This window comes from Muntiacus reevesi, chromosome 3 (assembly GCF_963930625.1).
Source record: "Muntiacus reevesi chromosome 3, mMunRee1.1, whole genome shotgun sequence".
Lineage (NCBI taxonomy): Eukaryota > Metazoa > Chordata > Mammalia > Artiodactyla > Cervidae > Muntiacus > Muntiacus reevesi.
In genome coordinates this window covers 209,590,920-209,617,413 of record NC_089251.1, presented here as the reverse complement: position 1 = coordinate 209,617,413, position 26,494 = coordinate 209,590,920, and the positions used below count along the sequence as shown (strand labels likewise).

The following is a 26,494-nucleotide window of genomic DNA, read 5'->3' as shown; positions in this document are numbered from 1 at the left end:
GAAGTGGGTGGTTTCGGGATGACTCAGGTGCATTACATTTATTTGCACTTTATTTCTATTACTATTATATCAACTCCACCTCAGATCATCAGGGATTAGATCCTGGAGGTTGGGAACCCCTGACTTAGAGAATGTGCTCAGAGATATTTGTTAACCAAGTGTACTAGCTCCATGCACAGGTCAGGGACTCCATTTGAAAAGAGTAGTCACTGCCTCCATCACGTTTCATTCCACAATTGTGCACCCTGGGACTTGGAACTCAGGCAGGAAATCTCCCTGTGAGCCTGGCATACAAACAAGACAGAGGCAGAGAGATCCCTTATCAGGGAAGAGAATGATGGTAGACACATGGACACGGGCCCTCCAGGACAGAGGCAGTGGGAGGCAGCGATGCCAGAGACAGAACACCGCCCCCACCCCTGCCAACACACACACACACACACACACACCCCACCCCCACTCGCTCTGAAACAGGAACCTACAGAACTGCCAGGAAATCAGAGAGGACCTTCTCAACAGCACTTCCTACTGGGAACAGGGGTGGAGGAGTGGAGGCTGTACAGGCCTGGGTTCCATTTATTAATAAGCAGCTCAACACAGTGGGAGGTTTTCTTGTCTAATTACAGAAGCTGTTGGAAACTGCAAGGAAGACAGGATTTACGGCCCAGATGACACTACCTCTGTGTTGTAATTAAAAGTTATTTTTAATGCCTCTGTTTGGTCAGATACTTTGGATTATTAGAAATATAGTTTGCAATTTAAAACTTGCTAAAGGGCAGAGAACACAGCAGAAAGGTAATACAACAAGCTTGCATAATGTGAAACAGTTAAATGTTTTCACATTGGGAGGTGGGAAAGGAAAAGAATCTTGCTCCCACTTAAGGCTGAGTTTTCCTACAAGAAAGGGAGAGAAAAACAAGCCAGAGAGGGTATTAAGCTGATTTTTAAAATTTCAAAAGTAACCCAGCTACTTATTTTATCCATTAGCTAGAGCTTATATACCACCCACCAGGAGTATAGATAACTCATTCACAGCCATTTCATTCAAAGCGCCTAATCCTTATCCTCATTAAAGCTCCTCGCTTTGTCCTGGGTCCCCAGGAAATGACAGTGGTCACCCTAACAAGGCCAAGGCCTGGCTTAATCACAAAGGCCAAGAGGCCAACGTCAGGGCAGAGCGATGCGGGGGAGGCAGTGGCGGGGGAGTGGGTGGGTGGGTCCAATGTGAGCTGTGGACATCACCTGTTGTGTATGATATGGGGGTTGCTTTAAATCCATTTCTCTTCTTTTATCCAAGAGTCCAGTTTCAAGAAGGGGGTCAGACACACACATCCAGGTGTCCACAAGTAGCTACAGAATCAGGCCAAGATCAGGCAGGGGCCATTTATTCCCCCAAATGCCATTTCTAGAACACCTATTTCCCCAGATATACAAAGGAGGCAAGTCTGCCATGAAGGCTCTTCTTTAACAGCAGGGAGGAGAGAATCTATTATGTGGAACAGACTTTAGAAATTGTTTGATGAAAACGGGGAGGGGAAGGAACCTCTACCTGGTGTGAGCCTCCCAGATCACCTCTGTATTTCCTTTATCCCTGCTATGAATCTCCTCATTAAAAGTAATTCCAGGAGCTCATTATGGGAAACATATCACAGAAACCACCCAATATTACACATCATGATGAGACTGTAAAAGCCTTTGAACACATTATTCAAAAATAAATTTAAAGTTAGGGTTACAGGGAGCATACCAAGTTGCTAACCACTGTGCCCCTGTGGTTCTCTTCCTAGTTCAGAGCAGGCCTTGACTCCACGTCTGTGCATAGACTCGTGGTCCTTACCTGCCACATTAATTTTCTCAAGTAAGCTGGGAGCAGGTGTGGTGGAGTTGGTCAGGTTCGTCCCGGTGCCATTGCTTACGAGGTTGTCCACCTTTGACTCCAACTTGCCAATGCGCTGCAAAATGTTATCCAGCAACACAGCAAGTGTCTTCTTCAGATCTGCAGCAGAAAACATACACAGTGTTTAAATACAACAGCTTAGACATCCTCCGGTCCGCCCCCCATATCGGCCTGGGACACACATGCACACTCGCGCTCGCTCTCTCTTTCCGTCCCTCTGATGTGAAGAACAAAATGTGGCAAATCGAAAAGCACCACATGAAGACCTGTCCTAACAAACTCCACCTGAAAGGCAACAGAGGCCACATTCAAGGGGCCCAGAGAGTCCAAAACACATCAGTTCGCTCTGTAGCATAAGCTTCACAGTAAGTGACATAAAACTGTTCAGCTAGTAGGATGAAAGAGAAAACTCCCTGTTACTTACCATCCTACCAAAGCATTCAATTCTTCCTCCTTCTCTCGTATGGCGGTTACTAACACACAGCATGACAAGCCCCAAATGCAAGAAGGCCTTGAAGTAACTTCCAGATCAAGTTCATTGTTGTTGTTTTTTTGTTTCTTTGTTTTTTAGTGCTGTATACTCTCGCAAGTCCCAATTTTTTGAGAAGTCTTTACTGCTGTTGGTTACATACGGTAATACTTAATAAAAAGTATGGGCTTTCCTGGTGACTCAGCGGTAAAGAATACACCTTCTAATGTAGGAGATGCGGGTTCAATCCCTGAGTTGGAAAGATCCCCTAGAGATGAGAATTGCAACCCACTCTAGTATCTTTGCCTGGAGAATCCCATGGACAGAGGAGCCTGGCAGGCTACAGTCCATGGGGTCACAAAAGAGTCAGACACAACTCGGCGGCTAAATAACAACAAGACAAAAGCTACAGTTTCAGATTTCAGATACGCTGGATAATCCAAAGTTAACTATAATGCAACTTAGAAGCACACTTAAAGACCAGATTCATTCATTAATTCAAAGTGAAAGGCGGTTAGTCATGTCCGACTGTTTGCAACCCCATGGACTATACAGTCCATGGAATTCTCCAGGCCAGAATACTGGAGTGGGTAGACTTTCCCTTCTCCAGGGGATCTTCCCAACCCAGGAATTGAATGGGGGTCTCCTGCATTGCAGGCGTATTCTTTACCAACTGAGCTGTCAGGGAAGGAGTTCATTCATTCAAGATATTAATTAAAAAACTATGATGTGCCAAGCATTGTTCTAGTTGCTGAGACTACTTTTCTTCTGGTCCTTACATTTAAGAGTTGATTCTCTCTCTTAACATATCTGGCTATGGGTTACAGAGAAATGTACTTCTCTCCAGATAAATTACAGACACATATCTTCAGGCCTACATAAGTGTTTACTAAGTTTGTATACAAGGTACTCTACACACAGAGAGAGATTAAGTTAGCCCCTCCCCTCTGGAGACTCAAAGACAGTCTGACTTGTACTTGTGAGCAAGGCAGGAGGATCACAGGGCAGCAGTTATGTGAATAGACTCACTTATGAACTGGGAGTGGGCCAGGGGAGCAGGATGCAGCAAAATCCTGAGTTGAGACCAAGGGGAACCTTCCAATCTGCTGGGAACAGAGCACACCTGCCCTGAACAGGTGCTCAGATCTGCCCAGGAAAGCACCACAAACTGGACCAACCCACCAACCCCAGAGCACAGCCAGCGACCGTCCACTGACAAGCAGGCAGGCTTTCCATTTCCAGTCCAGGGAGAAACGCTCATCCGAACAGAAACAAGACACGTAATTGACATGCAAGTTTGCATTCCCGGGGTTTGCAGACAGCATCACTAAGCTCACTAAAGACTGGAAACAGAACCCACATCTTTATCCTGGAAGTCTGGATCTTTGCGCTTGGCATAATCTCAATCCCCCCGCCACTCCCAACACCAAACGTAAGACTTCTTCACAGCATTAAGATCTGTAGCAGTCTGTTCATTCAATCTCTCTAACAAACATCTGACCAGGTCTACTTTTTATTCTTCATTGAGTATGTTACCCACAGATACTGAGACAAGCTGGCCATGCAAAAGAGCAATTGGCCAAAAATAAGATTATAACAAAGAAGTTTAAAAAGGAACAAAGAGTTCCTGAATGCCTATCAGGTGCCATGCACATATATAAGGAACTGCATTTATTAACAACTTCACATTCTCCATGAAGCAGGTGTGACTTCATTTTACAGATAAGAAAACTGAGGTTCACAGACAGGAAGCAATTTGCTATGGTTCTAGACATACAAAATCACAAATGGGGACTCGACTCAGGTCTGCCTAATTCCCTGATGCCTCGCTGCAACCAGCGAGAAGTCAAGAGCCAGGGCTGAGAAAAGAAAGCAAGTGTGAAATTCAGTGACTTTCAGCTTAGTGATTAAGGGCTTAGACTCTAATCACTTCCTGGGTTTGAGTCCTCACTCTCCACTTCTGTACCCTTATTTGTAAGAGTGAAAAGAATAAGCCTACCTCTTTGGAGTTATAATGAGGATGTAATGAGTTAATATTTGTAAAATGTTTTGAACACTGCCTGGCACATAATAAGTGCTACATAATTGTCTGTTACATAGGTAAGTTAAAAGAAAACGCTCTCATCCTTTCTAGAGAAATCTCTCCCCGAGTGATGCAAAGCTTTATAATTTCATCCAAAGGGTCATGAGATCACGCTCCTCGGGGGCTGCAGCCCGACATCCAGTGTGACTCACAGCCTGCCCCTGACACATCATTAGCTGGCACAGACAGCAGGAGTCAGACACCAGCTCTGGTCTTGCACTGACTCTGAAGCCCTGCCTGCCTCTCCAGAGCTCTGAAGATTGCCAAAGGGTAGCCACACAGATGGGGGCCGTGCTGCCGCTCAGAGGTGGCTGCGCTCACTGTAAAGAAACCACTCCTAGATAAATGGTATCCACCTCCCTTCCCCCCTGGCCCCCAATCTCAACCCCTCTGCCCAGAGCCTGAACTGTCAGCCAAGGCATCCTTGTGTAAAAAGGGCATTTAACTCTTACCAGCAATTGCAGTTAGCCAGACACAGAGGCCCGATCTGCCAGTCTGGCTTTACTCAGGAGTCTGTTTCTACGCTACTGACACTTTGGCCAGATAATTCTTTGCTTGCCGGGAGGGTGGGGAGCAGGAGAAGGAGACTATCCTGCACTATGAGATGTCCGCAGCATCCCTGGACTCTCGCCACTGAACAAGAGTAGCAATCCTCCTGTGTGAACCAGAAGTGTCTTCAGACATTGCCGATGTCCCTTCTGGGGAGCACAACTGCACTGCGTTCGAGAACCACTGAATGAAGCACATGCTCCCAACACTTGTCTCCCGCACTGCCCTTCTGCGGAGCTATCAAGACAGAACTTGGACAGAAGGGTGACGGGAGAAAGAACGAAGAGTGAAAAGAGAGTCACTAAACTTGCATTATGCATGACGTCCATGTGACACTACGACAAATATGATGGAAAGTACATGAGGAAAGGTGGGCGCTGACACAAGCCCACGCTTCCGGTCTCTCAAGAGCTGGTAACCCCTTTCAGCCTTCTGCCCTTCGGTTAAAAGGCAACAGGACACCTGGAGAGAGCCTCCCAACCCATAGCTTTTGGTGGCACACACACCCTGCGTACAACACACGGTTGTCACATCGGCATTAACAAGACACTCTTCCTCAATTCTTAAAACACAATCCACTAGTAAATGTCACTTACTATCTCTTGTTGATCCCACCTACACAAATGCACTTTGTGTGACTCTATGAGATGGTATAAAGGAATTTATGACGATGAGAAGAATGCCGATGTTCACCACCATCACTCCACTCCAACACCACTGCTGCTAAGGCTGCTACTGCTGCTATTATCACTATACTGATGCAACTGCTACTATTGCTCCTCCACCAGCACCAGCAACACCATTTCTTGAATCTCATGTGTTAGTCCTGGGCTAAGCATTTTAGATGGATTAATTCATTCAGTCCCACCAAGACAATATGAGAAACATGTTGCCATTCCCATCTCCATCATACAGAAGAGTAAACCACAGTATCTAGAGGTTAACTAATTTGTCCCACGTGACTGCAGATCTGGGGGCCAAACCCAGGCAACCTGGTTCCAGACCCAACAGTTCTTACCCACCATGCTTTACTGCTTCTTAAGGAACCTTATGGACCTGACAGCCAGCAAGCATCTCTGACTTGCTGCTTCTGAACACACTTAGCATGGATTAAGTCCTGGGCTTCGGCCGTGTGTCCCTGTTAAATCATACCCCAACCTCCCTCAAGACTCACTGATGGGGCGGTTCTGTGAGCAACTCCAACACGTAAACATAATGAAGAACTGCTTTTTCTGTATCTTCTCCCTTAAATTCCATGAATTGAATACAAGGCTATTAAAAACCTTGGCCTCTCTAGACACTTTACCTGGGTAGGCATGTTTTCTCTCCCAATGTGGAAAAAAAGAAAAAAGTTCATTTTCAATTCAAGCAGCTATTTGAGTCACTATTTCGAGGCACTCCAACACAAGATGAAAGATACTTGTGTCAATAAAAGACACAAGGGCAAAGATGATCCCAAGTTCATCTCTGAGTCCTTACAAACTGGCATGGTGCCTGGCACAGTGATCAGTAAATGTGTGTTACCTAAGTGCATATGTGAATGAATGAACCAACAAGGAAAGGAACTATAGTCTTCCCACAGATAAGGCTGAATAAACGATACCTTTCTAGGTGATGTAATTGTTTCTCACCTTTGTATTTCACAGCTAAATCTGCAAGAACTGTTAGAGTTTTATTGCAATTTTAAACTTAATACAGAATATTTTTGTATGCATTCTTAGTCTTAATGTTAACCCATATATTTGATAAGACTGAACACTCAAGACTAATTTCATATAGTTTAATAAAGAAATGAAAATATTCTTCCAAATTCCAGTGTAATATCTTCATATTTATCATTGTGTTTTATAGTTATTACAGCCATAAACTGGATCCTCAGCAGGATTACAATTTCCAATTACTAACAGACTTTTAAAATTTTGTTTGTGCTTCAAAGCCTCAGTAATAAAAATTTAATCCCAACATTACTACTGCAATTCTGTGTTCTGAAAACTTATTGAACATGATAAAGATGAGATCAAAGTATGTGAAAACATTTTAAATGTCCCGCTGGAGAAAGAGAGCTTTGGTTTCTATCAGGCCAGGAGTTCTTTGATAAAGGATGAGATCAACAAAACCTCAGAACAGGTGCCCTGGCAGCTCTGGAAGTTTTCATTTCTGGAAAGCCATGACAGTAATGCTGAGAGAGGCCGGAAGAGGCTTTCATATCCTTGAGCAGAACAGTCAAGGATTTATCACTGCCTGCTATATCTTTCCTCATAGCTGGGGTCCAAGGAGATGGAAACTCAAGAAAGGGGGTCCTGCTGGTAGAAAAAGATCTATCAGTTTATAGGTCTATTGGCTAAAGCTGTGAGACTGGGTGATAAACCCTGACTGCCCAGATGAGCAAGTCAGTTAAGAAAGCCTGTGCTGACCCCACCCCGTGCCCCTGCGACATGCTTCCCAAACAGGGGTTCTCCAGCCTGCAGTCCATCAGGTTCAGTTGTGGAGTCAGAGGTACCAGGTCCCATCCTCAAGCCACTCCATTGGAACCTTCACAACCCACACGTCAAGGATTCTGGGCCCAGCCACAATCAAGAACTACATTTAAGGTGCAGCTGCCACGACTCACTGGCACAGAACCAACTGTGCAATGAGCAAGGACTTACATCAGAACTGCCAGAAATCATTTACATCTGGGCTTGCTCCTAACGCAAATCCCTCTCTACCATGGCCACCCTTCAAGGGCAGAGCTCGAACCAGAGGACCCCAAAGCAGATTCAGTCACTGCTCTGGAGAAGCCAGCAAAAGACAGGGCGATAATGAGAAAGGAAGGTGCTAATGAAAAATGAATTAACCCCAACCTCCCATTCCCAATGACTGCCAGGAATGTCAAGTTTCATCAGTTACATGTTTGAAAATTAATTTGAAAGTGACCTTTCCACAGAAAGATAATACAGTTAGAGCAATGACCAAAATACAGTCCATTCATTATGTACAAGGACATTCGAAGCAGTGTTATGTATAAAAGAGAACAGTGTTATTTATTACAGAGAAGCTGTGGACACTACCCAAACACCAGCAAAAAGGTTACATTATATGATGTCCAACTATTCCTAAAATGGAATAAATCACTAGATTGGAGCCCGGGGAGGGCAGAGAGCAGGTCTGTCCTGTCATCTCTGTTTATTGCCACAAGCTACTGACCCCGAGAACTCAATAAACATTTATTGAATGAAACGTTTGGATGAAAAAGGAAAAGTGTATGGCCATTAAAAAGATCTAATGGATGAGGAAATACAACAAAGATGAGTTTTTAAAGCTCTGTATAAAATATTCCAATTAAAAAAAATAAGCATACATATATCTATCTGCATTTAAATAAAGGACTAGAGAGAAATCAAATTTATCTGGGTTTGGGGGTAAGGAGTATTTTCTTATTCTTTGTTTGTAAGAATGCGATGATGGACTTGGGACTATCTCTGCCCTTGTGTGTTTTATGGAATAGTATCTTTTATCTTGTGTTGAACAGCTTTGAAATAGTGACTCACATGGCTGCTGGAATTGAAAATGAATTTTTTTTTCCTTTCACAATTGAAGAAAAAAGAAGCTGACCCAGGAAAAGTGCCTGGAGGGTCCCAGGTTTTCGTCAGCTCATGTTCCAGATGCTCTGTATTTTCTATCAATGTTCATATCACTCTGACTATCACAAAGGTATGAAATGCTATCTGGAAATGCAGTCAGAACCATGTATTCTACCTCGGAACTTCAAAACACTGGCCACGGGTACCCTGACACCCCCTACTCTTCTGAGAAGCATCTCGGTCACTGACCGAGCTCCATCTCATCTGACTTCTTCAAGCCATTCAGAGGACAACTCACCCACATCTAAACTCACCGATGCGCCCTTCACCCTGCAGTTGTCACAGGCAGCCAGACCAGGTCACAAAGGGAACAATTATCACAAAGTGAAGATCAGCTCCAGAGGCTCAGCATCACTGACTGTATGCTCTCCTGGGTTAGCTGTAGGCAATTAAGCTGTGACTTGAACTTGCACCTAGAAGTGAACGCTATTCCTGTGCTGTGGGGAGGGTCATGAGGATTTCAAGAATTGTGAGGCATTGCAATCTGAGACAGGATCGTATCTAGGCCTGTGGACGGTAGTTAGTGCTTTACGGAATCTGTAAACAGCCAGAATGGAGTTCTTGGGCTGCTCTCTCCCTTTTCCTAACACTTCGCCAGCTGCATGGAAAAGGACTCAAGCAACTTAGCAAGTGGTATAGAAAAGTCCACAGGGTCTGAAAGGTCAAGTTCACTGTCACCTCAAGTCCCCAATGACTCCAGGGCATCTTCCTTGTCCAGAAAGAGGAGCCACAGCATAGACCTCCCCACTCACCATCCACCCCCAGAAACTGCTCCAAAGGTGCCCACTTCATAGACAAAGCGAGACAGGCTGCACTGGTCCATCCCACACCCATTAGAGAAACAAACACTTATCTTCGAATAGGAAGACAATGACAATCACACATTCTGTTTCTAAGATGCCCAAGTCACTCGATGGCGCTAACACACCTTTAAAAAGGGACCCAGGGCAGAGCCAAACTCTCCATAGAGTCCAGAGCAGCGGGTCTCAACCCTGGAGCGGAGCCCAGCATTTGTGTTGTCACAGCAGCCCGGGGATCCTGGTGGGCACGCCTTGCCAGTCTTGTTTAGGAGGGAGTGGCAAGCCTGTTTCCTCCACACCACAGCTTATTTCCTCTCTTGTCTGGTTGGGTCCTATCCTCTGTAAACCCTAAGAACAGCCACATAAACAAGCTCCTGAAGCCCCACATCTTGTTGTTGAATAAACAACATCAGGGCTACATGGACAATTCTCGTTGGCTCGTAGCTACTGCAGGTCCGTGCAGGCCAGAGTGAGCAATGACTCATAACAAATACACGTTACTAATCTAAGTGCTTTGATATGCTTGGTCGAATGCAATCTTTACAGCATGCCTATGAGGTCAGTGATATTTTATCAGCTGTTTCTTAAAAAGAGGAGGCAGGTTTTTAAAACATCAGTGACTTGCCCAAGGTCACACATCTAGTAAAGAATCCTTCCACAAGCCACAAATAAACACATTCCCAATGCCTTCCAGAATACACAACGGTTCCCATGTCCAGATCCTGCATAACAACTACTTGGAGGCGCCTAGACACCCAGTCCATAGGGAATCTCTTCTCATTTCCTGTCTCACTGAAAGCATGACTAAGTCACTGGGATTTTCAAATTAGCCTCAGCTGGAGCTGTACTGCAGAGAGTCAGGGTGGAGGGGCCACTGCAGCTATTCACCCGTGGTCCCACTGTGTGCTAGGCAGGTGCAGAGGCCCCAGAATACTGTGGGGAACAAAAGACATGAAACTCTCTGCTCTCTGGGAGCTTACGATCTAAGTGGGGAGAGAGGTGATGATAAACAAAGACATGTCAGTGTCATGACAGGTGGTTTAAATGCCATGGAGAATGAGAAGGAAGCAGGCCTGGGGCTCTGCTTCTGCAAGGGCCTGGAAGGAGAGGAGGGAGCCATCTCTGTGGAGGAAAGGCACACAGGTGGAGGGAAGAGCAGTTGCTGAGGTTCAGAGGCAGGAGGATGCACGGCCATCACCCAACAGCTGGTCCTTGAAGATGGCTACACCACGAGGCAGCATGAGTGGGGCAGACAGCTCTTCAGGGTGGCCGGGAGCTCTGTCCAAGCAGTTCTGACCGAAAGAGCCCAGGGACACAGCTGGAAACGAGGGAAGCTACGTCCCCCCAGGGAAGGTGAAGGACCTACAGTTCAGGGCGGGATCTGAGTCTGAGGCCAATCCCTTCAGCACCTGTGTTCCCTTCTCCAGCCAGGACCAGGAGCAGCGGTGTGGTATGAAGAAAAAGGCTTGAGGACAAAGGGGAAACAAGCAAGAGTCTCCAGTTCCTCCCGGAGATCCAGATTCTGATAATAGAGCTGTCCCAAACACACCCAAGGTCCTCCTCAGACATCCGGACTGGGCGGGCATGCCCGTGAACTTGGCCTGGCTCAGACGGGCATGCTGCATGGGCCAGGCCTCTACCACAGGCTCCCTGGAAAAGCCCCAAGCCCCAGAGAGGCCTGTTTTCAGGTTCCAAGCTTTTAAAGCAGAGCCCTTTCTTGAATCACACCAGCCGTATCACCATAGAGTAACCAGGGCCTCCTCAGACAACCAAATGGCCCACCTCTCTCCTTTTTTTTTTAACCCCCTATCTGGTTCACTCCAAGAATGTATTTCCCTCAAGTGCAGAGAATTTCTGCCTGGGCGAAGGTAGCTTTTCCACTTCACCCAGGCCTCCGAAAAATGTCCCTTGATCAAATTTTGAGGAACAGAGGCAAAAGAAAAAATTAAAAAAAAAAAAAACAACAAATCTTCACAGGCCTAGTCAATGAAATCCAAGTTCGTTTTTTTTTTTTTTCCTTCTTCTAACACTAAATGATGTTAGTCTTGGAAATGGACATCCCCAGGCCAACGAGGGCCACAGAAGCCCAAAGTTGCTACCACTCCACTGCCCACTGGCCAGCAACCAAAACTCCACCCTAGTTCTCCAGCCCCACATCCCTAAGGAAACAGAAAGAACTCCCTTCCTCCTTACCTCCCTGCCCCACTGTGGAAAGGACAGTGGACCAGAAGGCAGGGCTGAGCTCTACAGAAGGGCATCCGCCCATCTCACCCCCACCACTCCCATCACACCGCGACCACAGCCTGCAAAGCCACGGCACCCATGCCCTCTGCCTGCTGCTCCCCCATCAGCACCAGCCAAGCCACCCCGCGCTCACTTTCTTCTCACTGCAGTGGCCTCTGCTCTGCCCTGGGCGTGCACACGAGGCTTTGCTGCTGCTGTTCAGTAGCAGCTGCTGCTGCTGACTCTTTGCGACCCCATGGACTGCAGCACGCCAGGCTTCCCTGTCTTTCACTATCTCTCAGAGTTTGCCCAAGGCCTTAGGACCTGGCACACATCATGCTTCTTGCCTGGCCTGATCTGCCTCCATCTCCCACCTCCCACCCTACCCAGTAGAGCTCCTCAGCATCCTTTGGGCTAAAAGACACCTCCCAGGAGAAGCCTTCTTTGACCTTCTCCTCCCAAGTATCAACAGCTCCACAAGTACTTAAAAAAAAAAAAAAAATCCCACTGTACTCATTTTTCTTCCTGGAATTTACTGTTATCTGTCATTCTCTTGTTTATTACTTCTCCCTCCAAGTAAGTATAACCTCTGTGAGAGCAGGAACCCTGGCGGTGTTTTCCCAGCTGGGATTGGGACGAAGCTTCGAAGGCGTTGACAGATCCCGGCCCACAGCACAGACATGGTCGAGAGTGGCAGGCTGGAAGGGTAGCAACCAATCTAGGGGACAGTCTAGGCCCAAGGGGCACAGGGAACCGGGAGACAGGAGGTTAGGCACAGCATATGTACACAACCTGGAGGCCAAGAGGAAGCAGGCAGCACGGAAACAGGATATTGGTGGGGGGCTGGCCGAGAAGCGGGGGCTCTCGACCGCTTCAGCCTGAGCCGGTGACCTATCCAGGTCAGAGCATCCCCGTGCACAGAGAATCAAGTGAGAAGAGTCATGGTTAATTAGGTGAGGATGGACCCCTTGGCTGGGGAGAGGTGTGTCTCATCAGCCCAGGTTTCTATTACTTTGCGAACAGGATGGACCATGCCTGGTCTATTAAAAAAGAGCTGATCACTGAGCATCAGAATTTGGGTCAAGCCATTGGAGACAGACATCAGTTCGCCTCAAAACAAGCCCAGCACTGACTAGAGCGAATGGCACCATTTGTGATGCAATTCCCAAGAAATCACAGACAGGCAGGGCCCTGCCACATGGGCCTGGGAGTCAACGCTGGAGGCTGAGCTGTGGCTGGCGCTGACTTTACACACTCCTCTCCACAGTGACAGAGGAGCACTCAGAAATGCCCTCCACACCCCAGGGATGAACACTCCAACTGTTCCACACAGGCTGCCAGGGACCTCTTCCAGGCACTGCTCCTGAATGACCAAATCCCAAAAGAAAGTCAGAAATCTCTTTTCGTATCACCAGACCAGGGTTGGGGGAGGGGGAGACAGCATTTGAAAGTTCTTCTACTGTTGTCTGAGGATTAGTCAAATGAACAAGCAACTGCAATCCTGTTGGAGATGGACAAACATTTTTGGCAAAGGACCAGAGCATAAACATCTCAGGCTTTTGTACTCTATGCAGCAACTACTCAGCTTTGCAACTATCGCACCACACAGCCACAGACAATACACAACAATGGGATGCCAGCTTCCAAATCCTTCCAAAGCCATATGAAAACAAGAAGATCTGGCTCAAAGCCATGGGAGTCCTGGGAAATTGTTGACACAAGGAGGGATATGATCAGATGAGCTTTTCAGAATGAACTATGGCGCCTCCTGAAAGATAGAGTCAGCACACTTTAGATGTTATGTGAAACAAATCCTGGTATTGTCACGTTTGTCTGTTATTAGTTGCTATAAACAAATGACAGTGTGTGTATTTCAGTCAAACTTTATTTACACAAGACAGGCAGAGTTCCAGATGTGACCCATGGGTCATAGTGTGCTGAAGACTTCTGCTCCAGCATCTCAAGTCAGAAATGTTAATAAGTCAGTAATAATCTAAAGTCATCTACAGACTGCCTGTGTGATCAGCTGCGTCCAACTCTTTGTGACCCCCTGGACTGTAGCCTGCCAGGCTCCTCTGTCCATGGAAACTTTCAGGCAAGAATACTGTAGTGGGTTACCATTTCCTACTCCAGGGGATTTTCCTGACCCAGGAATTAAACCCACGTCTCTTGTGTCTCCTGCTTTGGCAGGCAGATTCTTTACCACTAGTGACACCCAGGAAGCCCCCAAATCATCTACTACAGTTCTTCAAACACCTGCTGCAGCTACTGAAGACAAATTATAACATATTAAGAGCCTCTGATTATACCAATACAGGATGAGAGACGGAAGGGATTTTTTTTTTTTTTTTTGGAGGGGGAGGTGGTCTATTAACTGGATTCATTCAAACCAGACACGGGTCCCAGCCACTGAGGGTCAGCTCTTCACTGTCCCAGAGCAGATGTCCAGGAGGTGCTCTGTGCATGGGCTGCCTTTGTGGCAGAAAAACACTGCAAACCAATGGCTCATGCATCCTCATGCCCACGCCTCCAGCCCAGCTACACTGCTGAACATCCAGCAGTCTCCGTATCTCCATCCAACATATAACCTCACCCACCAGAGCTGCCCAGCTACCGACATGCCCACAACGGCTAGTGATGGATTCCAGGGGAAGCACATATCCTCCCAGTGGCTCTCCCACTTCCCAAGGACTGGGCCTGGATAATATCATCGGGCTCAATCCCAGTTGTTGGTGCCCAGAAATGAGAACCAGGAGAACCAACTTGGCAAAATTTAAATAACAAAATTCAATTATCTGCATGAGGACTTCCATGAGAAGATGCTGTTAGATGGGTTTGTTGTTTTCAGTCTTATTGCAGTGGTTCTCTAAGGTGGGGAGAGGGGAAATTTTGCCCCCCAAGCCTGGAGATATTTTTGAGGCTGGTGGATACACAAACCAGAGATGCTGCTAAGCATCCTACAAGATACACCACGCACAGAATTATCTGGCTCCAAATGTCAATAGTGCTGAGAAGAGAGCCTATGTCTTGGTAAGATTTCATCTCATGATGATCCCCAAACCTCAAACACAAATGCGCAGTCCAATTAAATTCTTGAAACTCAGCTCCAAGGACCACTTTGATTGGCAGCTTGAGTTGATTAGATGAAAGAGAAAAACAGGCTAGACTTGCCGTTTGGTTGTTTCTCTGCTGTTTCTGAGGAACAGAATTATTCTGCTAAAATTCCTCTGTAAAGGGGGAAAGTGGAAATAAATTTCCGTAGTTTCTTTGAGCTCCAAAGTCTTATGATTATAAACATACAAGGTGATTGATATTCTAACTAGGCTACTCTGAAGTTTTTCATAACTTTCTAAAAAAAAATATACTGTCTCTGTGGGGCTGAAAAGCTAAGATCATTGCTCTTTAGTGTGGAGAAAACTCACGCTATGAGATGTTCAACAGTACACAAGAAATAAAACCGCTGCAAACAACTAGAAAGAAAAAACTCTATGCATTTGCCATTCAAGTGGTTTTTTCCTTTCCATGATGAAGATTTGAGAGAGACAGAGAAACAGGAGGAAATCACTACAGGACTAGACCCCTTTCTCGCCAAATATGTAATAAGGAATACACTGAACCAGAAATTGGAAAAGCAGCACCTGTTTTACTCGTGACATTTACTTGTAACACAATAGAAACACCAATGGTGACAATTTATCTTTTTTTGGTGGTTTACCTAAAATATTTTGGTTTACTTAAAATATTTGGGATTCAAGTCAACATGTAATTTAAAATGCACCCTCCGAAAAGCTACCTAGTCGTTTTTCAACATCAACTCTCAAACTAGCCTCATTTTTTGATTCATCAGATCAAAGAAAGGTGACATTTGGACGTATTAAAAAAAACCAGTGCCAACAGACACTGCCAAATCCTGAAAGACTGGATTAAAAGCAGATTGTGTGATCATTCAAACAGTGGGCACTGAAAAAGAAAGTCCACATTGTATGTGAAAAACAACCATTTCCACCTTACAAAAAAAATATATATATATATAATTAAAAAGTAACCATATTTCTTGGATTTCTTTTAAAAAGAAAGAAAACATATATGTACAATTGAGTAGGATTTCTGAGGTGGCTCAGTGGTACAGAATCCTCTGATGGATTCGATCCCTGAGTTGGGAAGATCCCCTGGAGAAGGAAATGGTAGCCCACTCTAGTATTCTTGCCTGGGAAATCCCATGGGCAGAGGGACCTGAAAGGCTACAGTCTACAGGGTCTCAAAAGAGTTGGACGTGACTCAATGACTAAATAACAACTCCTCTGTTTGAACTCAAAGTTCAACACCTGTTGCTACACATTTTCAGGAATCGTCATTTGAACACTAAAGTAGTCCATCAATGTTTCCCACCTCAACCAACCCCACCCTTGTATCTGATTTATATTATACCTCAGGTTCCAAACCTTGAGGCCACTGAAGTCTCCATTCAATGGCCAGAACTGTCACTGCACGACTTCACAAAGGTCATCCACTGCAAACCAAGTCCACTCAAATATTCAGTGATCATGGGAGGGCTGCAACTTGGATTCTCCGAAACACGGTCTGATCCAAATTTCATTTGCAATTTTTGTTTTGTATGTGTGTGGTGGTTTAGTCGCTAAGTCATGTTTGACTCTTGCAACCCCATGGACTGTAGCCTGCCAGGCTCCTCTGTCCATGGGATTCCCCAGGGAAGAATACTGGAGTGGGTTGCCATTCCCTTCTCCAGAGGATCGTCCTGACCCAGGAACCGAACCTGGTCTCCTGCACTGCAGGCAGATTCTTTACCGACTGAACTACGAGGGAAGCCCCCATATTGTATTTGTGTATGCTTTGGTAAATATTTTGTGTCCATATATACTTGTGTGTGAGTGTGTGTGCATATACATATATACCAGAAAGATATACAGTGAAATGTTAATTGTGGTTATTTCCCACAGTAGTAGATTTATATGTGATTTTCCTTAATCTTGTTTTTTTTAGTTTGTCTACAGCTTCCAACTTTTCTATATTAAGCCTAACTTTTGCCGAAAGAAAAATAATATTCCATATGCATATCTTTTCACTCAACCTCATTTCAAAAAGAATTTCGAGCACCTGACAAAAAAAGCAACGAGTAGCAAAAGATTTCTTTCAAAGTGAGAGCAATCAGAGACAAGAAACGAGAGAGCCATAAACTGTGAGGAAGCCCAAGGTTAAAGCTACTGATCAGCACGTAGGCTCCGATGACGTGCGTACTGGCCGGAGGGAGGCACACACTTGGCTCTCAGTTTTCTGGCAGGCCTAGAACATTCCTCCTCACCCTCCTTACCTCGCCCCTACCCGTCCTAATTAAGTTTTGTTTAGGGAACAATAATGAGACTATTTTTCTACATTCCCTGAACATCCTCCCAGATGAGATCATGCAATTCAGCCATGTGTCCAGCGAAGAGGAGCCAGCTGCAAATACAACCAACAGAGAGCCGAGAGAGAAGCCCCACTGCTCCGGGCACCACGCGTCAGTGTGTGTAAGAGGTCAGAGTCTCCCAAAGGGCACTGCTTTAACTTTCTCAAGGCATCCCTTTGTGCGCCAAGTGTCGCCAGGAAGGGAGTGGCAAGGGGTAGACTCAATCCATGACCAAGTGTGAGAGCCTCTGGGGTCCCTCGGAGGCAAAGCAGAATTGGACAGAGGCGCCCCGGCAGTGCAGAACTTACCGTAGGCCGTCATGACCCCCGCATAGGGTCCATCCACCACGTTCCTGTTTTCTTCGGCCAGTGCCTTGATGTACCTCTTGCTGAGGTCCAGGATCTGCTCTCGGAGCATGGAGCTGCTCTCGGGCTGAGTTCGCTGCTGGATGGTAAAATGCAAGAGCATCATACCCCAAATAAAGCCGAAAGTCACGAGGAAGAAGCCCAGCTTCTGAGAGGACAGCTTCCACGGAGTGAAGAAAGCCATTGCTTTCTGCCGACTTCACCTGGCCCAGGCTCCTACAGCACAGAGGGGAGACGCGAGCTCATGGTACTGGCTGGGTTTGCGGGTTTCCTCGACTCACTCTGGCTCCTGCATCAGCTGATTTCCTTGCCTTGTTTCCATCCTGCTGTGAAGAAGGGGGAAAGTTAGCAGAGTCCTCGTGGCAAAACACGGCGAAATAAACCAGAGCCTTGTTTTCACTCAAACAGCTCTGAAACGTGCACTTCCTTTTTTCTTCATCTGCTGGTAGCCTATCTTGTGTTATGATTTGGGATCTGTAAGCCGAGAGGGGAAATCTGGCCGGTCGACAGAAAGCTGTACAAATACGGAGGGGAGGAATGTGTGTCTGCGCGTGTTCACAGGTGTAGTAGCAGGGCTGTTCCAGTCTGGACCAAGTTCAAAACAGGAAATTTGCTTTGCAAGGTGGGGAGGAGATGGAAGGATATTTCACTGAATGTCAGCAAAAACCCAAGAGGAGGGTGAAGTCGTATCACCAGCAGGCACTTCTGTGCCTGTGAAACTTGAACTTACCAAGTCACGATTCTCTGCTCTGGCAAGGATTAGCGCCCGTAGCTGGAGAGGTGAGCCAGAAAGTGGATGCCCCCTAGGGGGTAATCAGACAAGGAAAGGAGCGAGCCCCCCTGCAACTGGTATTATTTGAGCATGGTCAGTTTTCAGTAGCAGTGTCTGGAGCCGAGCTGAAGGTCTCAGGGCCACCAGGTGGCCTCTCCCCAGACAGCGGCACAGAGAGGCTGAGCAAGGGGCACCCGACTATCTTTTCGTGCCAGCCACACAAGTGAAAGCTGCACCGTACTTCTCACTTGCACACTTCAGCACAGGAAATGTGGGGCACATGACAGCCTGCTTTTTTGTGGTTCTCATTTTTACTCATACCAATGGGGCAAAATGAGAGCTTACAAGGCATCCTCTCAATACCAATGCAGCCAGATGCTATCTGGTATCAGCACAGGCTGCACTGTGGTTCTGAATCAAGCCTTCCCAACAAATGAGGCTGAAGCATGAGTTACAAATGCATTGCAATAGCATAGATGGGCCCCCTTCTGAGAGTCCTGGGCTCACAAACCAGCCAGCTCACAAATGGCACATTCTTTAGGCATCTGAAAGCAGAGGCTGAGCATCCCCTCCTTCGAGGGACCGACCCAGGATGTATTCTGAGTGTGCCTATGTTGCGGGTGAAAGGATTCCTCTTCCTGAGCAGCATGAGAAGAAATGATAGTGGACCCTGGAGCAATTAGCTTTCAGGGTCAATGATGAACCAGATCTGTGCTGCTCTTCCTCTCTCTTTTCCTCGCCTGTCAACCGTCATCAGTAGCTGGTAATACCTCTACTGATACTGATAGTAAATGATACATAAATTCTAGTGATGTTCCAGGGACTGTGATAGATGCTTTTCATGCCTCAGCTCGTTGAATTCTTAAAAGAGTCGTATACGGTAGGAACTATTAATGTTATGTCTGTTTTACAGATGAAAAAACAACAACACGGAGATTACCTTGACAAAGGTCAGTTGGCTACATGGCAGAGAAGAGAGAGTCTACGGAGGCAGCAAACCAGGCCCTGCCTTCCCTAGACCATTCCTCTTCCCTGCCAATCTGTTTATGGCCAAGAATGGTCTGAACAGGCTTAAAGGGTTGTAAAAAGCAATGAAGAACATGTGACTGAAATCCTACCATAGTTCGAAAGCCTAGAACATTCACTCTTGGCCCTTAACAGAAAAAGTTTACCAACTACTGAATTCTAAGCCAGTGGCTCCCAGAGTGTGGTCCCCAACTCGGCAGCGGCAGGAGCATCAGTGAGAAAACCAAATTCTCAGGTTCCACTCCATTCCTACTGAATCAGCAACTGGAGGCAGCCAGCAAGTGGGAGGAGGGGTGGACCCGGCCACCTGTGCTTCAATAGGCGATTCTGATGCCCACTCACATCTGAGAGCCCCGAACGCAGGCAGATGCCTTCACTGTGCCGCGCCACGGCTCTGCCAGTCCGTGTTGCGGTATCTCCCTCCTCTCATCCCATGAGCTCCTCTGGCCCACCACACCCTCCACATCGCCAGTCTGCCACCCCTTAACCCCCAGGGTCTCCCTGGCTTCCCTCAAGCTGCTCCCCAGAGCCTGCCCCACATCACGCGGATCATCCAAACCAAGCCTGTCTCCCCCTCCTCACTCCCACCCAGCTCCATTCCCATCTGCTTCGGACTCCTCCCCTCCCTCCAGGGTGTGATGCCCCCTCCTAGCCTGAAGTTGTAAAACACTGTCTACCTCGACTGTTTACCAGTTTCTGTATGGGATCCATGACACCTTTAAGAGACTCCCCGCTTGTGTTCTCAGAGAACGATGTGGCCATGGAACCAATAAAACCCCTACAGACGGAATGAGCTGGTTACCCAGGCTCGGTGGCACTTCATTCAGCCCGTTCTCACATGGACCAGCTGAGAGGCACCTGTGTTCATCGCTACAAGGATGCACTGAGCATGTGTCAGGCCCCGGGGACTGAACAGGGACGAGACAGGGCTCCCATCCTCAAGGCCTGAGGCTTCAGAAGGCCCCCCTCCACCCCAGGAAGTGGCTGCACTTCCTTTTCAATAAGCCATGCCAGTTAGCCGATGTCACCCCAGGGCTGAAGGGATTTTCCCAGAGCAAGCAAACAAGATGCTGACCAAGAAAGACAGCCTCCGGTAATTTTCTTTTGCTATTTTAGGAGAGCCCCCAAAGCAGACAGGAATTACCTGTCAGCCTTCATACAAGAAGCTTTCCTCCAAGGAACCCCTGAAGAAGCCACTCAAGGCTGCAAAGTTTAAGCAAAGGAAAGAGCAGGCCCAAGAACTGAGCAAGGACCCAATAGCAGGCGGTGCTTCTCTGCCGTGGCTTTGGGGAGAGGCAGGACCCACCCAGGTGATACATGCCAGGGGCAAAAAGAAAACCCAGACATGGCAAAATCACTTCCTAAAAGAACAGTGATCACTTCCTCGCTTCCCATCCACTCATCAACACGCTGAAATAGGGTTTCCCTTTTGAAATGTGATCAAAGATCACATTTGGCAAGGAAATACATCTTCATTAAAAAAATAAAAGTATATGAAAAGACACCAAAAATTACTAGCCTTTAGGGAAATGCAAATCAGAAGCACAATGAAATATCAATTCCCCTCCATCAGGATGGCTATAATCAAACAAGACAAATAAGAACAAAGGTTGGTGAGGATGTAGGAATAGGAGAACCCTTATATCCTGTGGGCGGATATATATCCTTATATCTGTGTACAATGGTGCAGCCGATGCAGAAAACTGTCTGGCACTTCCTCAAATGACTAAGCAGAGTTATCAGATGACCCAGCTAACTCCGCTCCTAGGAATTCTCCTGAGAGAAATGAAACCACACGTCCACACAAAAACTAATACATGAACTTTCACAGCAACGTTATTCAAAATAGACAAAGAGTGAAACCCAAATGGTCATCAAGTGACACATGGATGACCGAAATGGGGCAGACTTGTTCTATTCAGCAATAAAAAGAGATGAAGCACTGGTACATGCTGCAACATGGATGATCCCCAGAAATCCTAAGTGGCAAAAGGCAGTCACAAAATACCACATATTACGTGGCCCCATTTATATGAACGGTCTAGTAGAATAGGCAAATCCTAGAAGTAGAATGTGCACAGTAGTTGCTTAGGGTTCTGAGGGGAGTGGGGGGGGATTAGGAGGTGACAACTAAGGCTTGCAGGGTTTATTCTGAGTGGTAGTGAAAATGTTCTAAGATGGATTGTGGTGATGGATGCACAATTCTGTGGATATACTAAAAACGCTGAACTGTATACTTTAAATGGGAAAAGTGTATGAAATGTTAAACATATCTTAATAAAACTTTTCCAAAAAACAAAAAGCAAGCAAGCCCACCTCCAAAGGTGGGGTAGGAGGGAGAGCTGAATTGAAGACAGGCAGAGGAGCCTCGTAAGTGCACTGCGGCCCCAGTCAGGACCCACCCCTTCCCCTACTTCCACAGCCGAGATAAGGCTGGACCCTTACTGAGGGCTGACCACAGGCCCTGCAACAGAAGCAAGTGATGCAAAGAAATTTGCCACCCATTTACCAGGCAACGCTAACCCTTCTCCTCTGGATCAATCACTCTTCGAGGCAAGGCCTGCTTTGCCTACCAGATGCCAATTTCTCAACACACTTGAGGAAACTCTCAAAAGCAGCCCTGTTGTACAGGGGTCAGAACCAGACTGAAGAAGCAGTGAAGAAGCTTCATCAAAGGCCCATCCGACATTAGTGGGAGACCATTTGTCACATCAGGACCCGTATCTTTGGAGGATGGATGAAGACAGAAATGCCTATCCCTTTAGGAGCAATACCAGCCCCAGACACAGAGATCTGACCTTTTCCTCAGGCCCACAGGACAGTCCCAACACAGCCTGGAGGTACCACATGCACATGGGTAGCACTGCCTGAACTTAGTCATTCCCACAACTTTGCTGTCCTATTAGGGGTCACCCGATCTTCCCACCTGTCTCTGGATGGCAGCCATCAGGGCCTACCCTCTTGCCTCCCCCTCCACAGTAATAGTCAAGAAATCCTATTTGTGTTCGCAGAGGCTGCTGCCACACCACCATCACTCTAGCTCTCCAAAGCCAGTGCACCCTCTAGCTCGCCAAGCTCCAGCGGCAGAAGAGGGTAAGGAAAGAGGTCTCTACACAGACTGCCAGGAAATCCACCCATGGTCAAGCATCAGAGAAGCAACTAGCTACACCAGCTGCTCCCAAGAGTGCACCCTCTACCAGGGGGTAGAGAAGCCTCACTGTTACAGGCCTGGTGAAATTGAGTCGCACACTTTCGTTCCTGTGTCTGGTGCTGGAAATTGCTCAAGACTGCAAAACAGATCTGTGCTTCCAGACTGCAGCTACTGGAGCTCTGCAGGAGGCAAGCAAGACCTGCTGCCTTTTAAAAGACACCAACCTGGACTGTATCTATGCCAAGTGTGTAACCATCATGCCAAAAAATATCCAGCTCGCGCACCACATCCCTAGAGATCCTGTTTAAGAACCACTATGATGCAAAAAAACATTTAAGAAAAATTCTCTTCTTCCTATTACTGGTAGTTCTGAATGTTAAAATATTCCCCCCGCCCCATGAGGGTCAAAAGATACCTAAATATATAACTGCAAGTGGAAAATGGGGTGGGGGTGGGGAATCAGTATTGGCAATTTTCCCACTTTCATTTGTGTGAATTTTTAATATAAATGTGGGGACATAAAGCATTAATGCAAGTCAAAATGTTTCAGTGGACAAGTTTCAGCAGTTCAACAATATAAATAAACCTATTAAATTTTTCTGGACAACGCCAGCATCTGGATTTTTTTAAAAACAGGCAAATTTCTTGTTGACTGCAACTAAATGGTATTTGTAGCATTTTTATCAGTAGATTCCATTCATTCACTCTACTTTTCTGACTTGTCCTACGTGCAAGTACATGTTTTTAAGTTTGCTACTGAAATACATTAAACTGTTAAAAACACACACACACACAAATCCTGAGTCCACTGTACTATTCATCCATGTTGCCTTGGAAACCCCGTCACTATCTCACAAATGAACCCCATATCCTGCCTAAAACCTTCCCTGGATTCCTGGACTGAGGGGGGCCCATCCTCCTTGGAGCACCCCCCAGAAGTATGTGCTCCTTCTAAAGAGCTTCTTAACTACTCCATCGGATAATTTTTTCTTTCATTTCCCCTGTAGGGTCTATAAGCTCCCTGGAGACAGGAAGTGCCAGGAATGGGTCTGCCTTGCACACTGGGGACGGTCATTATGTGTTTGCCAAATGAAAGAATGGGATGGCAGGGATGACAAAATACAAATGAGCAGTGACCTCTGGGACCACCGCCCGGGTGAACCACAAAGAAGCCGGACACTCTGAGGATGTAAGTGAACCTCAGCTGTTGGGAGTTTTTAACCCGAGGATCTGTCACATAGCAGTGAACGACTACTTTGCCCTTGACTAGGTGGGTGTTAAACTAAAGAGGATGTGGTGGAAGATGGGTACAAAAAGAAAAAAAGGGGACAAAAGCTTCAGAAAATAATTCGAGAAGGGGCAGTGACGTTAGGACCAAAAAGATGTCCAAGATGAGGGATAGGAGGGGAAAGAAGTTTGGGGGAAACTTAGGTAGAGGCTGTTGGTTCCATCACTGGGTGTCCAAGATGATCCTAGGACATCAGAAGGGAGATGAAGGGGAACTGAAAGAACTCCTGCATCTAGGGCCTGGAAAGCCACAGCTGGTCCCACCCACTAGCACTGTGGGACTGTAGACAAGTCTGTCTCAGGTTCTGCGTAAGTAAAATGGGGAAAGTTGTAGAACCACAGAACACATTGGTAAACTAGATGAATAGGGGTTACTGGTGTTCAAACTGTGTTCCAAAGGACTTTAGGGTCCCCAGAGATGTTTCTGAGCTTCCACAGATGTTTTCATTTGAATTTTGTCTTCCTTAGCGTAATATTTCTTCCTTTAAAAAATTTGGTTAGGAAAAGTTTTATACTATAGATTCTCAACAAAACTCCCACATACCTCTGTATGTGGAGTTTAAACTTTGAATTCCTATGCTAATTTGGTAGGAAAATTAATGCTTGGCAGTGGTCTTATTTGCTTATTTGTTTTATAAAATTCAGGTCCACATATCTACTCATGTAAGATTGCATGATACCAAATACTATGAGATCCAGATTAAATGTCAGATGAGGGTCCATCATAAATTGTATGTTTCAGAGACATTTTGGCTGATCATTCTTCATTACAAGTAATAATAACAGTCTTTAGAGAATGCTAATGACTCAACTCTGAAACAATTCCCTACCACTTTTCTTTCCAGCCTCTGTACAAATTTACATTAATAGCAACTTAGAAAGCCTGGTGTTAAAAAAAATAGTAGCCATTACCATTTGCTATCAGGGTGAATCTGGACATCCACTAATCTACAGCCAAAATGCAGCACAGAAATCAACTGTGTGCTAACTAGACATGCATGCACACCATCTCACTAATTCTGACTTTCCAGAGTAGCTCACTGGTCTAGTCATCCACTTTAAAAGGAAGTAGGATTAATTAAAGTGTATAAAATCACTACAATATTGTAAAGTAATTAGCCTCCAACTAATAAAAATAAATGGAAAAAAAAATTTTTTTTAATAAATAAAGTGTATAAAATAGCTGTATGCAGACTGGGATACTATGTGAGATCTCACTTAGGAAAATAATAACCAAGTACAAACTCTTCATTCACAGAGGAGGACACTGAGGTCCAGAAAACATTCTGTTTTCCAATGAGATTCAAAATCAAACCATAGCTCAAGCTTCCTGATCCCATTTGATCTGCTCCACACCAAGCTGTATCTCCCAGCTGCCTGCAGAAAACTCAAAGGGGAAGAAATTTACCACATGAAACCCCAACCAGAAACCACAGTCCAGTGACAGTAAGGACCTGTGAGTCTACTGTAATGCCGTACCAAGCTCGAGGAGCTGGGAGAATCAGCAGATGAAAAGAAGAAAAACATACATTCATGGAATTACTGGTGCAAGGCAGGCAGATGGCCTGGGGTGGGAGTCTTGCTCTAAATGTGGTATCTTCTGTTGTTAAAAGGAGAAGCTGAGCAGGAGGGAAGGACAAGCACAACATTTTTTCCTCCCAAGTGGAAGTCCAAATTCCTAGGAAGATGCCCCAAAGCTGGATACTCACTGGCTGCATGGTTCAATGCCACCAAAACCTGAAGCCAGTCCCGGGGCCCTCTCACCAGCTGCCCCCGGTCTGAGGTGTGAGTCCTTGACAGCTGCGCTAACCACGAGCTCGCCTCCCAATTCGTGGAGCAAAGGAGCCCGGGAACCAACAGTGTTGGAGGCGCTGCTGGAACACGTACAGACAGGGCCCTCCTCGTCCACCTTCTAGACTGGGTCCTCTGACATATTCCAGTTCTTTGTAAACAGGAAAAACACATTCGAAGTGAAAACAGCCTGTTCTCTTCGGAACCGGCTCAACAAGTCTTATTTTGAGTCACTAACCAAAGACACCGGCTAAAGCAACACACCTTTGCTGAGGGGGCGGTGGCTGGGGGTGGTTCTGATGTTTAGGTTTTATATGACCCGTGCCTTTTATATTTGAAGTGATCAAACCAAGACAGCCCTGTGGCCGGTTTGCATTTATCAGGCGGCACTTGCATTCTCCATGTGGACAGACGGAAGGGAAATGGCCAGCCATGCCCAGTTGAGGCAAGATCTGCCTTGCAGTTACACTGTTGACTGAGTGTAGTTTGGGGCTCCATAACTGGCATTAATAAATAAGTTTTCAAATACTGTAATAAAGCTAATGACTCTGTATCCAGAACAGGCCCTCCTTCCCACCCTCTCTATTCCATTCCTTCCCCACTTCCACAGCCAACTATCCTCTGGTGTATGTGGCCACCTCCACTAGGGGGAGCAGAGGGGCAAGGAAAACACTTGGAAAGGCACACAATGACTGTATTCTTCTGACTTCCCCTCTTGGGCAGAAGGCTTGCACATTACGGGCAGGTGGACAAAAAGGAAAGGTGACAAAGGAGTGCGGAGGAAGCTGTCACTCCTGGATCAGATAATATCTTTGTTCTGTAAGTTTCATTTACCAGGCTCACCAGTTATTCACAGTTGACAGAATTTCCCATCATCAACAACAACAAAAATAAAACCACAGCAAGTCCAAGAATTCAGAAAACATCTACTAAGCCACAACAAAAAGCATGGGTCCCTGAAAAATGAAATAAACCCATTTAATCCAAGGTGTCTCCATCCTTGGCACAACTGACATTTGAGGCCAGATCATTCTTTGTCATAAGGGGCTGTCCT

General features: G+C 46.2%; 1 protein-coding gene across 6 annotated transcripts in view; it reads right to left on the bottom strand.

Annotated features, from left to right (window-relative positions):
- MGAT5 (alpha-1,6-mannosylglycoprotein 6-beta-N-acetylglucosaminyltransferase) overlaps positions 1-26,494 on the bottom strand; it is a 394,309-nt gene that overhangs the window by 228,762 nt on the left and 139,053 nt on the right. For 3 of the 6 annotated variants that reach the window (XM_065927827.1, XM_065927828.1, XM_065927832.1), the window contains 2 exons: positions 17,357-17,736; positions 1,838-1,996 (listed from right to left, as the gene is read on the bottom strand). In XM_065927827.1, coding sequence (XP_065783899.1) covers positions 1,838-1,996; positions 17,357-17,597 — 400 coding nt within the window. In that variant the 5' untranslated portion in view covers positions 17,598-17,736. Of the gene's footprint in view, positions 1-1,837; positions 1,997-17,356; positions 17,740-25,358; positions 25,441-26,494 lie in introns of those variants that run through there. The other 3 variants (XM_065927826.1, XM_065927830.1, XM_065927829.1) reach the window with 2 other exon arrangements.